The sequence below is a fragment of the Ursus maritimus genome, unplaced genomic scaffold, assembly GCF_017311325.1.
Source record: "Ursus maritimus isolate PB19 unplaced genomic scaffold, ASM1731132v1 scaffold_16, whole genome shotgun sequence".
In the NCBI taxonomy this organism is placed as follows: domain Eukaryota; kingdom Metazoa; phylum Chordata; class Mammalia; order Carnivora; family Ursidae; genus Ursus; species Ursus maritimus.
The window spans coordinates 44616028-44632086 of record NW_024424008.1 but is presented as its reverse complement, the minus strand read 5'-3'; the positions used below and the strand labels follow the sequence as shown (position 1 = coordinate 44632086).

General features: G+C 40.2%; 2 protein-coding genes across 2 annotated transcripts; one reads left to right on the top strand and one right to left on the bottom strand.

The window, feature by feature from the left end:
• The first annotated feature begins 5085 nt into the window (after nt 1-5085).
• Nucleotides 5086-6006, top strand: LOC103662269 (olfactory receptor 10G9). Its single transcript, XM_008689926.2, has one exon. It carries the CDS (start codon nt 5086-5088, stop codon nt 6004-6006), a length of 921 nt encoding a protein of 306 aa, XP_008688148.2.
• Nucleotides 6007-7068: 1062 nt separating this feature from the next.
• On the bottom strand, nt 7069-14477 carry LOC103662479 (olfactory receptor 10G9-like). Its single transcript, XM_008690164.2, has 2 exons — nt 13654-14477; nt 7069-7247 (listed from the first exon to the last, which is right to left on the bottom strand). The coding sequence occupies exons 1-2, from the start codon at nt 14312-14314 to the stop codon at nt 7069-7071; spliced, it is 840 nt and encodes a 279-aa protein (XP_008688386.2). The 5' UTR covers nt 14315-14477.
• Nucleotides 14478-16059: the final 1582 nt, after the last annotated feature.

Sequence of the window (16059 nt, the reverse complement as noted above, 5' to 3'; positions counted from 1 at the left end):
AGGCACGTGCAAGAGAGGACGATTCAGAGGATGGCCCTGACAGGACTAACAGCACAGAGATTTGAACGGCAGGGTGACCTCGTCCTGCAGTGTGTTCAGGGCTTCATGGCTGGGGTGATGATAAGCCGCTGTGGACTGGCGCCTTCCATGGAGACGTCAGTGGACCACCATCACATATTCATGAGGCACAAATTTGCAATAATTCTGCCCATTCCTGTTTCCTGTTCCTTTTGCAAGTTTGAGTCATTGGCTTTTCTAGGGGTTTGTTACATGAGTGTGTGCGGGGAGTGGGGGTGGGGGGAAGAATGTGTTTCAACTGAAATATATACTTTGGTTAACTTACTTTTTTCACTTAAAATGTATATTGTGGAAAAACTGCAAGTCAATAGATTAATATCCAAATCTTTAATTTTCTGGTGTCTTTAGGCATATAACAATGTGTATAATTTAAAGTAATTAGATTATATCACTGGGTGTTATACGCAACTAATGAATCACGGAACTTTACATCAAAAACCAGGGATGTACTGTATGGTGACTAACATAATATAATAAAAAATATTATTATAAAAAAGAAAAAATATAAAGTAATTATATTATATTATATATGCTATATGATTGTTCTCATCCTTAAATATTTTTTGTCTTTTTTTTCAACATCACCTCTCAACTGCAGATTAATAATCTCATTTTTATCCTCCTGCTCCTTTATCTATACTCCTACAATATACAAATTATTATTGTTTTCTTTATAAAGATGGTACAGCGCTAACACTTCTGTGCATTATTGATAATATCCCAGGAAAGCCACTCAGAGTTATCGGGTGTGGTTATAATCTCTCAGTTACCGCTTAATATTTCATGATGTAGCAGCACCATGACTTATTCAACCATTTCTCTGTAAGGGTATTCACTTGGTTTTCAGTTGTTTTGTCACTAGAAACCATGTATCAACATACTCTTTTTTGGTTTGTTTACATTTTTTAAAGTAATCTCTACACCCAACGTGTGGCTTCGACTCATGGCCACAGATCAAGAGTCCCAGGCTCTTCCAACTGAGCCAGCAAGGCTCCCCAACACATATGTTTGGATAAAGACACTTAATGACTGGCACTTTTAGAATCACGAAAAAATTCCTGGAGCGGAATTACTGGAATTAAGTGTATATGCATTCTTACCTTCAACTACTGTCGTATTGCTTTCCTAAAGAAGGCACTGTAAGTATATAGATTTATACCAACATTATGTGGGAAGAAGCTTTTTCCTTCATCCAGCCAGCAACAGATGTTGGTATGAGTACCTTGAATTAGTTATCTTAATTTGTAAAAGTCCATATATACAATGGAATATTATTCAGCTATCAAAAAGAACGATTTCTCAACATTTGCTGCAACGTGGACGGCACTGGAGGAGATGATGCTGTGAAATAAGTCAAGCAGAGAAAGACAATTATCATACGGTTTCTCTCATCTATGGAACATAAGAACTAGGAAGATCGGTAGGAGAAGAAAGGATAAAGAAAGGGGAGGTAATCAGAAGGGGGAATAAAGCATGAGAGACTATGGGCTCTGAGAAACAAACTGTGGGCTACAGAGGGGAGGGGGGATGGGTGAATGGGATAGACTGGTGATGGGTAGTAAGGAGGGCACGTATTGCATGGTGCACTGGGTGTTATATGCAACTAATGAATCATGGAACTTTACATCAGAAACCGGGGATGTACTGTATGGTGACTAACATAATATAATAAAAAAATATAAAAAAAATAATTTGTAAAAGTCCTGACAAAGCAATAAGAAAAGACTATGACCTCAAAACAAAGAAATCAATAAAGTTCATGAAAAACTTATTTATAAATTAAGAACTACTTAACCATATTAAGTGCTTACACATGCTTATAAGAGCATAAAAGTTATGACAACAATGTAATCTATTACATATACAACTGGGAAATAGTTATGTATCCTTAGGCACTTCCTTCAGCAAAGTCACTCTACAACTCTAAACAACAAAAATTTTTAGAAGTTTAGATGTTTTAAACACACCTTAAAAAGATGGTGGAAGAGACAGTTGCATTGAGATGCAGAGTGGGGACAGGTGGTGACTGTTTATGAGTTCTGGACAATTTTAAGCTGAGAGTCAACAGTCGTGTGTTTATCTGCATCACTGTTGAGGGAAAAGGGTAACTAGGTCCTCCTTCCTTCCTCTTAGGTATAAATACTAGTTTCAGAAAGACATGAACTCTTCTCAGGAGGGTTCAAAAAGCAAAACAGTGGGAAACATACGCATGATTATGAAAAATCTTTCCTTAGTCTCTTCTTGTTGTTTTTCTGCTCATCAAGGGAAACTGAAGACCCAAAAGGAATCCTTCCCCTGAGACACCAAATCAAGTTAAGTTCCTACCCATCCAGCCATGTTAGTTTCCATTCCCTGCACTTCAACTAGTTGGGTCCTTGGATAGAAATGAGCCACTTGCACCAAAGAATCACAGGTATGTCTGTTCTTTGAGTAATAACTTGCAAGCTACCACCTTGACAATGATAGTAAAAAATTGGAAGAAAAAAAACCAGATTAGTTTTATACAGAAATGAATCGCATACTGTAAGGTGAGTTCTTAAAATGGTAGATTTCTCTTAGTCTTCCTGTTTTCCCTCTTGAACCTCCACTGAGAGATAAGATGCTTGGGCATTGCTAGACATCCTTCTACATTGGGTTACTAAGTCTCTCTTTCTCTGTCTCTGTCTCTGTCTCTGTTTGTCTGTTTCTCCTCACTACACACACACACACACACACACACACACACACACTACACCATAATTGACAGTCTTATCAATAGTGCTAAATCTCAGGCTACTTTGCAATTCACCTGATGAAAAGGTTCATATTTCATCTAATCTGAATGTGAAATTATCCTGGGTATGGGATCCCACCGGTAGAATAGAAATTTCAAATACATTTGTACCATTATTTGAATTCTGATATCCATATAGGTGATTATGATAATTCTGCTCTGTTATTTATTCTCCTATTTGAAAAGTACGGTTTCAAAATAATTTGTGTGTATAGTTGATTCATTGTTACACTATTTTCAGGTGTATAACATAGTGACTCAACTTCTCTGTACTTTAAGCTCTGCTCACCACAAGTGCAGCCACCATTTGTCATTATACAATACCATTGACAGTATTTTCTATGTGCCTTCATTCCCATGGCTTATTCATTCCATGTCTGGAAGCCTGAACTCCCCTTCACCTATGAAAATTACAGCTTAGGTGTAGCTTAAGCCACATTGTCTAGAAATGGGAGATCCTGGCTTCTCTCGTATTGTAAAACAGGTTTCATAGTCTTCCCTCAAAGAATAATTAATAACGATCCTGAACTCAAAACTAATTTGGATTAGATAAAAAAACATCAATTCCGCCTTGCTTTTCATTGTACAGAATTCCAACTTTTCTTGACATCAAGCTGGCAATATCCTTTCCTCTGGTGTCGGTTCTGTTCTTCCTGTCTCAGGTAGTAGGTCTTAAATAAGAAACATACTCTCGATGGAGATGTTTTCTCTTATAAGGGCATTGCCTGAATTCATGAGTATGAGGAGTAGAAGATGGAAGAATGGATATTATCTCTAACAAGGCCAAGTTAGTATAAATATCTAGATATTTAAGATGGAAGGATATATGTTAGAAAACTGCCAGTGGATTGATTTAGGAGAACACATATGGATTTTATGTTCTTAGAGTCTCATAAAGGATAGCCTAGTGTAAGAGAAGTATGGAACCAGCAGTGTACAAGGCTTGGTATTTTCTGGATCAGATGGCAGATTGCAGGAATCATCATGGAGCTGAATTCCTCAAACTCCTCTGAGGGAACTCCTTTTATAAGCAGAGGGGGGTTGTAGTGACACCAGTCAAATACCTGTGATGAAGCCTTTCTCTAAGATCCAGCTTTGAAATTGAGAAGTTTTTGCAATACATTTTATTCTCCCTCTCATTCCCCCAATCTGAGATGAATTGGTAGATAGATAGATATCGATAGATATCGATAGGAAGCCAGTTCTGGATCACAAGGTAATTTTGTATGATTCATTATCATTTCTTGAGCAGCTATCAAGTGCCAGACACTTTATTAAGGACGTCACATCTATTGTCTTACTTAATACTTTTAATTTCTCAGCTGGTATTACTACTGCTGAGTTACATATGAGGACCCCAGAGAACTATTCAGCTATACTGTAGACTTTTGAAGTGTGCAGCCTTATCGGCAATTAAACTCTTGGTTCTTTAAGTTTTCACATAAACTCTGGAGAGAAAACAGAATTCCCAAAGGCCCTCTAGATACTTGCCCCCGGTGTACGCTCCTTGCTGAGTTACCTGCCCTTGAGTGTGGTTGAGACCTGAGACTGTGATGGGATATCACCTTCGATGCATTTTGTTACATCACACTTTGTCATAGCAAACTGGAGAAAGAGTCTTCTACTGGCTTTGAAGCTGTAAGCTGCCATGGTATCAAATGGCCAGGTGGTTGGGACCTGAGGATGGGCTCTAAAGCTGAGAGTGAGGAGTCCTACTAACAGTCAGCAGGAAAGACAGACACCTGTCCTAAAGCTGCTGGGAACTGAATTCTGCCAATGATTTCCATAGGCTTGGAAGAGAAACCCAAGCCTCAGATGAGATTCCAGACTCAGCTGACATCTTGATTTCAATCTTGAGCAGAACACCCAGCTCACCTGACTCAGACACTGTAAGAATGGAAATTTGCATTGGTTTGTGCTGCTAAGTTTGTGGTCATTTGTGATACATAACCAGAAGTTAATACAATGGATTTCTAAAACTTTCTGCTACATATATCTGTGGGTGCCTTGTTTGTGTGTGCACGTGTTTGTGGGTGTGCGAGAGAGAGAGAGAGAGAGAGAGAGAGAGAGAGAGAAAGAGACAGAGGGAGGATGATGATGAAGCAAGTGGAGTATAACTCTTGAATTATCTGCCATGGATGATGTACTTGCCACATGAAAATGGGTCTTCAGTTTTCAATTAAATGCTAGGTGCTCTCTCTATTCCCATAGGGAGAGGCAGCAAGGCGTGGAAAATGACAAATGTGAGCCTTGTCACAACATTCTTCCTCATGGGGCTTCCCCGTGCGCCAGCACTGGACGTCCCCCTCTTGGGACTCTTCTTGGTGATTTATGTACTCACCGTGGTGGGGAACCTCCTCATCCTGCTAGTGATCACGGTGGATTCCCACCTCCACACCCCCATGTACTACTTCTTGACCAACCTGTCCTTCATTGACATGTGGTTCTCCACGGTCACCGTGCCCAAAATGCTGATGACCTTGGCGTCCCCAGGAGGCAGGGCGATCTCCTTTCACAGCTGTGTGGCCCAGCTCTACTCCTTCCACTTCCTGGGGAGCACCGAGTGTTTCCTCTACACAGTCATGTCCTATGACCGCTACCTGGCCATCAGTGACCCGCTCAGGTACACCAGCATGATGAGTGGGAGGACGTGTGCCCTCCTGGCCACCAGCACGTGGCTCAGTGGCTCTCTGCACTCTGCTGTCCAGACCACACTGACATTCCGTTTGCCCTACTGTGGGCCCATCCAGATCCAGCATTACTTCTGTGATGCCCCTCCCATCCTCAAGCTGGCCTGTGCGGACACCTCCGTGAACGAGATGGTGATCTTTGTCAACATCGGGGTCGTGGCCTCGGGCTGCTTTCTCTTGATAGTGCTGTCGTATGTGTCCATCGTCTGGTCCATCCTGAAGATCCGCACCTCAGAGGGGAGACACAGAGCCTTTCAGACCTGTGCCTCCCACTGCATTGTGGTCCTTTGTTTCTTTGTTCCCTGTGTTTTCATTTACCTGAGGCCAGGCTCCCGGGATTCTGTAGATGGGGTTGTGGCAATTTTCTACACAGTGCTGACGCCCCTTCTAAACCCGGTGGTGTACACCCTGAGGAACAAGGAAGTGAAGAGAGCTCTGTGGAAGCTTATAGAAACAGTGACATAGTCCCCAAGCAAATAAACGTTGGAAAGTAGATATGCTCATTTTTCTATAAAAATAGTAATACAATTTAGGCATCAACATGCAACATATTACATATGTAGTTCTCAGTATTAAATGTCCAAAACCATCCACTCAGAAATATTTGTTTCACGGATTTGTCTGAGTAATTTTTAAAACCAGAATTAAATTTTTATTGATGATGAGCATGCTTAAATTTTGGTCTACCAAATTTTTCTCTGTGAAAGGTTTATTTTATCTTTTGTTCCATTTTATTGAGCTACAGTTGACATATACCGTTGTTTTTGCCTTCTTAAAAATTATTCTGTTTGGATCTCAGACACAAAGGTCATATTATTCATATAGCTAAGTTTATAATATGCTTTTTTCCATTTTTGCTTGAGACTTATGTATACAACTTGGAAATTACACTCCTGGGCATAGTGTCCAAGGACAGTAGCAAATATCAGAGTCACTTACTCATGGTTACAGTTGTGTGACTTCCTTCTCAGTCCATTAGTGGCTCTGTGTGTGTGTGTTGAGTGTGTGTCCCAGTGTGACCACCCCTTTTCCTGTCACGTCATGACCATGTTAAATGCTCCCACATTGAAAGGGTTCCTTTTTTCCTCCAAGATTTTATTTATCTATTTGAGAGACAGACAGAGAGAGAGAGAGAGAAAGAGAGAGAGAGAACAAGTTGGGGGAAGAGGAGCAGAGGGAATGGGAGAAGCAGGCTCCCTGTTGAGCAGGGACCCAGATGAGGGGCTTGATCCCAGGACTCTGGGATCATGACCTGGGCCGAAGGCAGACACTCAACTGACTGAGCCAGCCAGGCACCCCTGAAAGAGTTCTAAGCTCTGAGCAGCTCCTTAACTCTCCAGGTGGCTCTGCCAGGACAGGCTGTGGAGCTGACATGCTCCTCTCAGGAACCGCCAACGATCACCCCCTTGCCAGGGTCCTGCAGTTTCCCGGGCTGGGTGAGGCGGATCGGGAGGAAGGTAAGGACAGAAACCACTAGTCTCCATCACATACTCTGACTTTGAATTCCTGGGCTACCTGACCCGATATTCAGTTAGCACCGAACCATTCATCACTGCATTCTTTTACCACAGCTGGTGGCGGCTGGTCATCTGCCCAGGGAGCTCCTGCTCCCACCGTCTTAGGGTCTTGGAAATTCAGCTGCACCAAACTCCAACCTGCTCTGCGACAGGAACACCCACATTGCAGGCTGGGGCCAATGATGTTTCCTGTGTAGAGGAGAAAAATGAAAATATCTCTAAGTAACCTGTTCATGGGATTTCAACATTTCTTTTAAAAATCAGAAAAACAGCCTAGAGAGGACAAAGCACCCTGAAAATACCTGTTTAATAGCTACATGGCCCGTAGTTGTGGGCATCCACCACATATAATAGATGAAATGCTATACTTGCATCTAAACAAAAACAAATATTGGCTCAAATAACTTTGGAAATATTTTATGCTCCTTATCTCAATTTTCCTTCTCAGAAATGACCGTCTCTCAAAATACTGTTATGAGGATTAAATGAGTGTATAGAACTGGTTTGATTGATACTGATTATATAATAAATTCTTTTTTTAAAGACTTTATTTATTTATTCACTAGAGAGAGTGAGAGAAAGAGAGAGAGAGCACCAACAGGGTGGGGAGAGACACCAGGAGAGGGAGAAGCAGGCTCCCCATTGAGCCGGAGTCCAGCATGGGGCTCCATCCTAGGACCCTGAGACCATGACCCTAGCCAAAGGCAGATGCTTAACAGAATGGGCCACCCAGGCACCACAGTACATTCTCAATTAAAGATCTAAAGTTCAACCCTGTGGCCACCAGTCAGATAGCCTGGTTCTCAGAATCATTCTCTTCACAAATTATGTCAAGATTCCCAGCCATTAAAATCGTATTTTTGAAGATGCGTGAATGTTGCTTTCTTTACATCACTTTATAGATCATGGATTTACTCTAGCTAATTATGGACAATGTAATCATTCTGATTCGTTAAGTATTTTGATAAATTTACTACCCCTATATTTACTAGTTTTCAAGGAATTTATAAGAAAATACCTGTAACATTAAAATTATAATGAATTAAGTATTCTAGAATAATTCAGAGACAAATACAGTAAACATTATTAAGCTTGGGCTATGCTAGACACTTTACAAGTTAATCATTACAAGAACCCATAAGATGGGTTCTGCTACTATGAAAAATGAGAAACAAAGGCTGGTTAGATAACCTGATAATGTCCCACACTAGTAAGGGATGTGGTCAAGGTTTAATTTCAGGCTATCTGGCACCAAAGCCCATAGCGTTAAATTCTACTGTGCATTACAATCACTAACTTCAGGAACTTTCTATTTTGGGGGGAGCAGAGCAATATCAATGTACATCAGTAATTATTGGGATAACAAAACCAGATTTTTCAATCGTCATTTGTATTTTATAACTGAAATGTAGGATTTTGATAGAAACTACATTTTCCCCCATAGACTATGAAAAGCACATGATCTGCTCTACCCCCACCTAACTGAGATTACAAACGTGTCATCCCGCAGTCTCATCCCACTGGTTCCTTATGTGTTCCCCATGAAGCTGTGGGTTCCTCTGGGAAAAATACTGTCAGAGCCCCATAGTCTCCACCTATATCAATCCTACCTAATTTCTTCAAAATGTTCTTCCTGCTACAGACCCTTTCTTTTTCCAAATATTTACTTTTCAGGGACCTGACTTCTAATCCACACTGATTCCTAAACAGATGGCACCTCATTCTCTCCATGTTGTTCCTACCTTCTTTGTTCAAGTCCCTGATAACTTGAGTTCTTTGTAGTTTCCATTTGGAGATAAACCTATCACAACAACCTCCTATGTCTACACCAAAACCTTTTTTCCTTCTTCAATATTAGCCTCTCTGTGGTATGATTGGCCCAACAAAAGTAACCCTGAAACTAAACCCAAGGCATTTCACATTTCTTTTTATTGTCTAAAAATCTCTGTATCCAGACCATGCATACATGTTGACCAGGACCTGCCCCCACCCAACCACAAGAAGGTCAGAAGAAGGTATAATCCTGCCATGTCCCTGAGGTAGAGATGAGGAAGCATTAGGTTGACCGCACTAACTAAGCCTGACTCAGGTCTAACTCAAATGTTTGCAGTGTGACCCGATTTTTCTTTTCCTTTTTTTTTTTGTATGAGTAATTTTATTAAAAATATATAAAGATAGGGTGGAGGATGGGAGAAATAGGTGAAAGGAATTAGAAGGTACAAACTTCCAGTTATAAAATAAGTAAGTCCCAAAGATCAGAAGTACAGCATAGGGAATATAGTTAATAATATTTAAAAAAAATTTTTAATTTATTTTTTATTGAGAGAGAGAGGGCAAGTGAGTTGGGGGGACGGGGAAGGGCAGAAAGAGAGGGAAAGAATCTTTTTTTTATAATAATATTTTTTTGTTATATTATGTTAGTCACCATACAGTACATCCCTGGTTTTTGATGTAAAGTTCGATGATTCATTAGTTGCGTATAACACAGTGCACCATGCAATATGTGCCCTCCTCACTACCCATCACCAGTCTATCCCATTCCCCCAACCCCCTCCCCTCTGAAGCCCTCAGTTTGTTACTCAGAGTCCATAGTCTCTCATGCTTCATTGCCCCTTCTGATTACCCCCCCTTCTTTATCCCTTTCTTCTCCTACCGATCTTCCTAGTTCTTATGTTCCATCGATTTTTCTCACTGTGGGTAAAATTAAGATAAAAACATATCTCCTCCTCTTTAGTAGAATGGGGGGACATTTTCAAAATGGGTATTAGGGTCATATCCTTCTTCAAAGTCATCACTATCAAACTATTTTCAGGGACCTTATTCTCACGTTTTGATACCCATACTAGCAAAGTGACCAGGGGACGTATATATTAGATCAAAAGAGACATTGGCGAAACCCTACGGATTCGGTATCACTCTATTCCTCCAGTTCACCCCCAGTCAGCAGGGGCCATGGAAAGCCACTGTAGAATTTTGAAAATATTGAAATTTGTGCAGCAAGTGTCAGGGGGTGAAATGCCCTAATGCTAGCACTTCAGATCATTAGATAGAAGCAGAAGGCAAGGGCTCTCATGGAGTGAGCTGTGAGTGAGTGAGACATGGGAGACTTTCTAGTTAGTCCTCCTCCAAAGGCCACCTGCTGGCTGTATATTGACACATGTGACCATGTGATATGAGAGTATTTGAAATCAGTAATGAAGTGTGACAAACCATTCACAGGTGGACCACACTCTAAAATCAACACAGAAGAGTAAGATCACAATGGGCAGTCTGCTGTGTGTTAATCACCGGTCACTGTCCCAGGTTAATTTGCCCTGTGACCTCAGCTCTCTGATGGGTCCAGGAAAAGCCTTGATATTCAATGTGTCCCAATTTGTCTTTTTTTTTAAGAAGGCAAGGGACAGCTTCCAAGCTCTTTACTTGTTGGAGATGAAACCAGAAGTCTCGAATCATGACTTTTTAAGCTCAAGAACAGAACATTATTTTTTTTTTTTAAAGATTTTATTTATTTATTTGACAGAGATAGAGACAGCCAGCGGGAGAGGAAACACAAGCAGGGGGAGTGGGAGAGGAGGAAGCAGGCTCATAGCGGAGGAGCCTGATGTGGGGCTCGATCCCATAACGCCAGGATCACGCCCTGAGCCAAAGACAGACGCTTAACCGCTGTGCCACCCAGGTGCCCCCAGAACGTTATTTTTAATGATACAATAGTTATTCAGATTTATTTACAGGTTTGATTTTTTAAATTTTCTATTCTTTCCTATATTTCAAATGCTCATTTCAGGATGAGTTTTATTATTGTGTTGTATATTTTTAAGTTACTTGATATGGTTGTAGTAGTGGTAGAAACTTTCCATTTTTTTAATGTCTCTAAATGTCATTATTTCACACTCATGCTTGATAGTTACTCAGCATTTGGTTATATTTATTTTTTATTTTATTTTATTTTTTTATTTTTATGTATTTTTTTATAATTTTTATTTTGTTATATTAGTCATCATACAGTACATCCCCAGTTTTTGGTGCAATGTTCCATGATTCATTATTTGCTTATAACACTCAGTGCACCATGCAATATGTGCCCTCTTTAATACCCATTGCTGGCCTATCCCAATCCCCCCCCGCCCTCCCCTCTGAAGCCCTCAGATTATGCTAAGTGAAATAAGTCAAGCCGAGAAGCACAATTATCATATGGTTTCACTCATTTTATGGAACATAAGAAATAGGAAGATGGGTAGGAGAAGGATGGGAAGAATGAAGGGGGGTTAAACAGAAGGGGAAACTCTATGTGATTCTATACTTATTTCAATAATGATTTCCACTAAAAAATGACATTGATATTTATCTTATCTGTCATCATTAAACATTTAAATTGCTTTCAACATGGCTTTGTTTAACATATTTTTAATATAATTTTGAATCTTTTGGCATATTTCCAAATGAAAACTATTAACGGGTCTTTCCTTGAGTATCCATACTTATTACAATCCCTGGATGATGCTACCCTAGTTTTTCTCCCTCACCAGATGATGAGCTTCAGCAATATGGAGACCATGTCAGTTCTTTGGGTCTATCTATTGCTTATCACATGACTTAGCATTCAGTAAATGTCCCATAACATTTTGGGCTACTGTGAGTTAAGTAAAATAGTATGACGTTACAAGAAACTAGAAAGAATCCAAGTGAACCCAATGGCTAAGTAAGTTTGCTCTAACTTGTCCTCAGTTTTCTCCTTTGAAAATTGAGTAAGGTTATAGACTAGGCCATATCAGTCTGGTTTATTGGAGTGAATGCTAGTAATTAACCTCTTGTATAGATCACTGTTTCATGGCTTACATTGGTCATACATTTATAGATAGTACAATTTTCTTCCCAGCATGGCCTCATAACTTGCTTAGAATAAGATATACAACCTAGCCTAGATGGATTCTCTTGCTAAAGGGTCTCTGGTGGGCAGGTGCTGCAAGTCTGAGGAGTCTGACAAGTGATCTCCAGTTCTACAGGTGCCTACCAGTTTTCTCTTCTCTTCTCGGTATGCTAGGCAGTGTTGACTTTTATTGAATTAAGAGGATATATGTGACATTTAAATTAAGCATTTATTTTCAGAAAAACTACTTTATGCTATCAATATAGTTGCATATTTGAATGACTGCTTTTGAAGCTCATGGCCCAAGTCTTACCTCCCCAGATGGTATCTAAAGTTTATTTTACGCTTTAAGTCACACAAATGTGAACTACAAACAATGTAATTACATGGGTCTAGTTACTAGGATCTGGTTCTAAAATTGGAAAATACTTTCAATATTTATTGGTAGTAAATTTTTGTTCTAAGATTATTTTCTCTTTTTTACATATTTGTTATTTATCCCTTGTTTACTCATAGAAATAATTTTAAGATTGCTAAAAATATAAGCTTTGCATTTAAGATAAAATCAGGAGCTCTGTAAATATAAAACAACAATCTAGATAGTTGTATTTGTGACCAATGCAGTAGAAATAGTGCATAGAACACATAAGTAGACAAATATTTACTTTAGAAAATCTTGGAATTCAAAGTGAAAAAATTGAAGAGTTACAGAGTTTTTTCCCCCAAGATTAATTTATTTCAGAGAGAGAGAGAGAGAAAGAGAGACAGATCAGAAACTGGAAGGGCAGAGGGAGAGGGAGAATCTCAAGCGGACTTTGAAATGAATGTGGAGCCTGATGCGGGGCTTGATTCCACGACCATGAGATCATGACCATGAGATCATGCCCTGAGCCAAAACCAAGAGTTGGACACTTACTCCACTGTGCCACCCAGTGCCCCAAAAGTTATACAGCTCATAAATGTGAATAAAGCCATTCAGAAAAATCAAGTATTGGGGCGCCTGGGTGGCACAGTGGTTAAGTGTCTGCCTTCGGCTCAGGGCGTGATCCTGGCGTTATAGGATCGAGCCCCACATCAGGCTCCTCTGCTATGAGCCTGCTTCTTCCTCTCCCACTCCCCCTGCTTGTGTTCCCTCTCTCGCTGGCTGTCTCTATCTCTGTCGAATAAATAAATAAATAAATAAAAAAGGAAAAATCAAGTATTTTTGGTGTAATATTTTGTAATCTAAAAATTTCATCATATGGATACTATATTATATAATGAATTGCAAATATTATATGTGTTTTTTCCCAATATAAAGGTTTATAATGGAAAGAAAAGTAACTTTGGTAAGGTTTGATTTAAATTGCACAAAATAAAATATAAGTAAATTATACTGCAGAGCAGTTCTGGAAAATATTTACATAGGGGATAGAATTAAACTACTTTTCTGATGAGTTAACTTGATAGAACATAAAAGAGAAGACTAAGCCATCATCCTTCCTCTTAGATTATCACAAAAAAAAATGGCTGCTTATATTGGGATTCTGGCAAGCAATGCAGAGGGAAAAATTACAAATGCATTAAATTTTAATGAAAAAAATCAAGATTGGATACTTGAAATGTTCCTTACAAGTATAATGTTCATGTTGGTGGTTTAATTTAATTCTAAACAAATAAAAAAAGAAGCTAGTCATATCTGGCCTTTCTTCATTATTTACGTTGGGTGAATACTGACTGACTTCTCACCTTGAGCAGAGCTCTCTTCACTTCCTTGTTCCTCAGGGTGTACACCACCGGGTTTAGAAGGGGCGTCAGCACCGTGTAGAAAACTGCCACAACCCCATCCACAGCATCCTGGGAGCCTGGCCTCAGGTAAATGAAAAGACCAGGGCCAAATGGGCCCACAGTAGGGCAAACAGAATGTCAGTGTGGTCTGGACAGCAGAGTGCAGAGAGCCACTGAGCCACGTGCTGGTGGCCAGGAGGGCACACGTCCTCCCACTCATCATGCTGGTGTACCTGAGCGGGTGACTGATGGCCAGGTAGCGGTCATAGGACATGACTGTGTAGAGGAAACACTCGGTGCTCCCCAGGAAGTGGAAGGAGTAGAGCTGGGCCACACAGCTGTGAAAGGAGATCGCCCTGCCTCCTGGGGACGCCAAGGTCATCAGCATTTTGGGCACGGTGACCGTGGAGAACCACATGTCAATGAAGGACAGGTTGGTCAGGAAGTAGTACATGGGGGTGTGGAGGTGGGAATCCACCATGATCACCAGCAGGATGAGGAGGTTCCCCACCACGGTGAGTACATAAATCACCAAGAAGAGTCCCAAGAGGGGGATGTCCAGTGCTGGTGCACGGGGAAGCCCCATGAAGAAGAATGTTGTCACTACACTCATGTGTGTCATTTCTTCTCATGTATGGAGCTCTGTCCCTACTGGAAGGAGAGCAACTCAACATTTACCGAGACCAAATTTCATGGTAACTGCATTTTCACTGATGGAAAACACAAGATATAATTGTCATTTATGTGTTACTTGGCATTTTTCCTTTATATGGGGCTTTGAGAGGGGATTGGTCACTTCCTTATTACAGTACCCAAATCAGCCAAATACAAAAGAGGGGGGTAAGTTGTATATTTTTCTTTCTGTAGAATTAGAAACATTATACCCAAACTAGCAACTTCCCAGAGTTGTCATCCTCTCCCAAAGTCTTTATCCAGGCATCTCTCCCTCTTTTCCTGTCTAACCACCTCCCCCACATAAAATACACACAAGCACGTGCAGTCACGTGTACACACACTGCCCTGTATACAGACACAGTCTCTCATCATCAGAGATTTTGCACTGTATCAATACGGATTTCTAAAGAAAGCTTCATCCATAATGGCTGAGAAAACTGCTTTCCTAAAGCTCTCTGGGAAGCAGCAGATGTGTCAGGGAGGACCCCAGCAGGGATTTAGTCTCACGGGTTTGTCTGTTCTACACAAAGCCATGATCATATCCCCCTAATCAGTTGTGAAATCTGACCCCAACCTGATGTAGTGGTCAGAGTACCATCAAGCTCCCCACCTCCTCTCATCCTGTGTTCATTTCTATTTATAAATTTTTATTATTTCTCCCTCCAGGACTTTAAGCCATCAATCTTCCTCCTTCTGAAGTGTCATCAAATCATCTCAGAATATACTTTGTGGTGCCCATGAAGCATTCGATCTGCTTAATCAGTAAAGAAGACCAAACTATGTGTTAGAGTTTTGAGTTCTAAGATCAAATATTTATATTTGCTATAAAACAGACACCAATGTTCTTTTAAAAATAAAGGAAAAATAAGTAGTTTTAAATAATTTTTCTTATTTCTAGGATTTCTATTATTCCAGGGCTCAGACAGCGTCTTCCTTCCTTCCTTCCTTCCTCCCTCTCTCCCTCCCTCCCTCCCTCCCCTCCTTCCATTCTCTCTCTCTCTCTCTCTTTCTTTTGAGTGATCTGAAGGTCCTTGAAAATATAGAAAGAGAAAACAAATAAAGAGGGTTGGAGAAATGAAGAGAAATCTGGTTCAACACCTAGAACACTCTTGACAGAAAAAGAGCATTTCTTTACTAATTTCTAAGGTGCTTCTGCCATATAGAGTCATGTCAGCAACATGTCTCCATCCTGGTGTATCTGAGAAAAATTGACGTTTTCTGTTGCTTCAACTCAGAGTTATAATGCTAAGTTTTATAGAGAAAGCACTTTATTGACTGCGATTCTATAGAAATTTGAGTGTTTTATAAAACTGTGGAAAGCTGGCCCTGCAGCCATGACTAGGCAATATAAGCCAAAGCTGAAGAAGAAGAAAAGCAAAATTATGAACATAAAAACATCATAATCACCACAAAATTCTTAACAATGAAAAGTGCTGAGGTTTTGCCAGTTTTTGCTACTTACCAATTTTACAACTAAGTTTCAGATCATATGGCAAAATTCAAAATTTAAAGAAACTCTCAGTCTTTGATGAGTAGGATGCTTCTTTTTCTTGCATAGACAAAGCCACAGGAAGAACAAACGATAGAAACAAACACTTTAAATAACAAAGCTTAAAATTGATTTGATACGTCAGGAGATACTGCCTTGAGCCTTGAGTCTTCATGGATGAGGCTAATGCTTCCCCATGAGGA

Bases quoted from the DNA above. Each gene is read 5' to 3' on its own strand.
- LOC103662269 (XM_008689926.2), top strand. From the start codon at position 5,086: ATGACAAATGTGAGCCTTGTCACAACATTCTTCCTCATGGGGCTTCCC.
- LOC103662479 (XM_008690164.2), bottom strand. From the start codon at position 14,314: ATGACACACATGAGTGTAGTGACAACATTCTTCTTCATGGGGCTTCCC. The intron at 7,248-13,653 runs GTGAGAAGTCAG...TCCTCTACACAG, and splicing joins TGAAGAGAGCTCTGCTCAAG to GAAACATCATTGGCCCCAGC.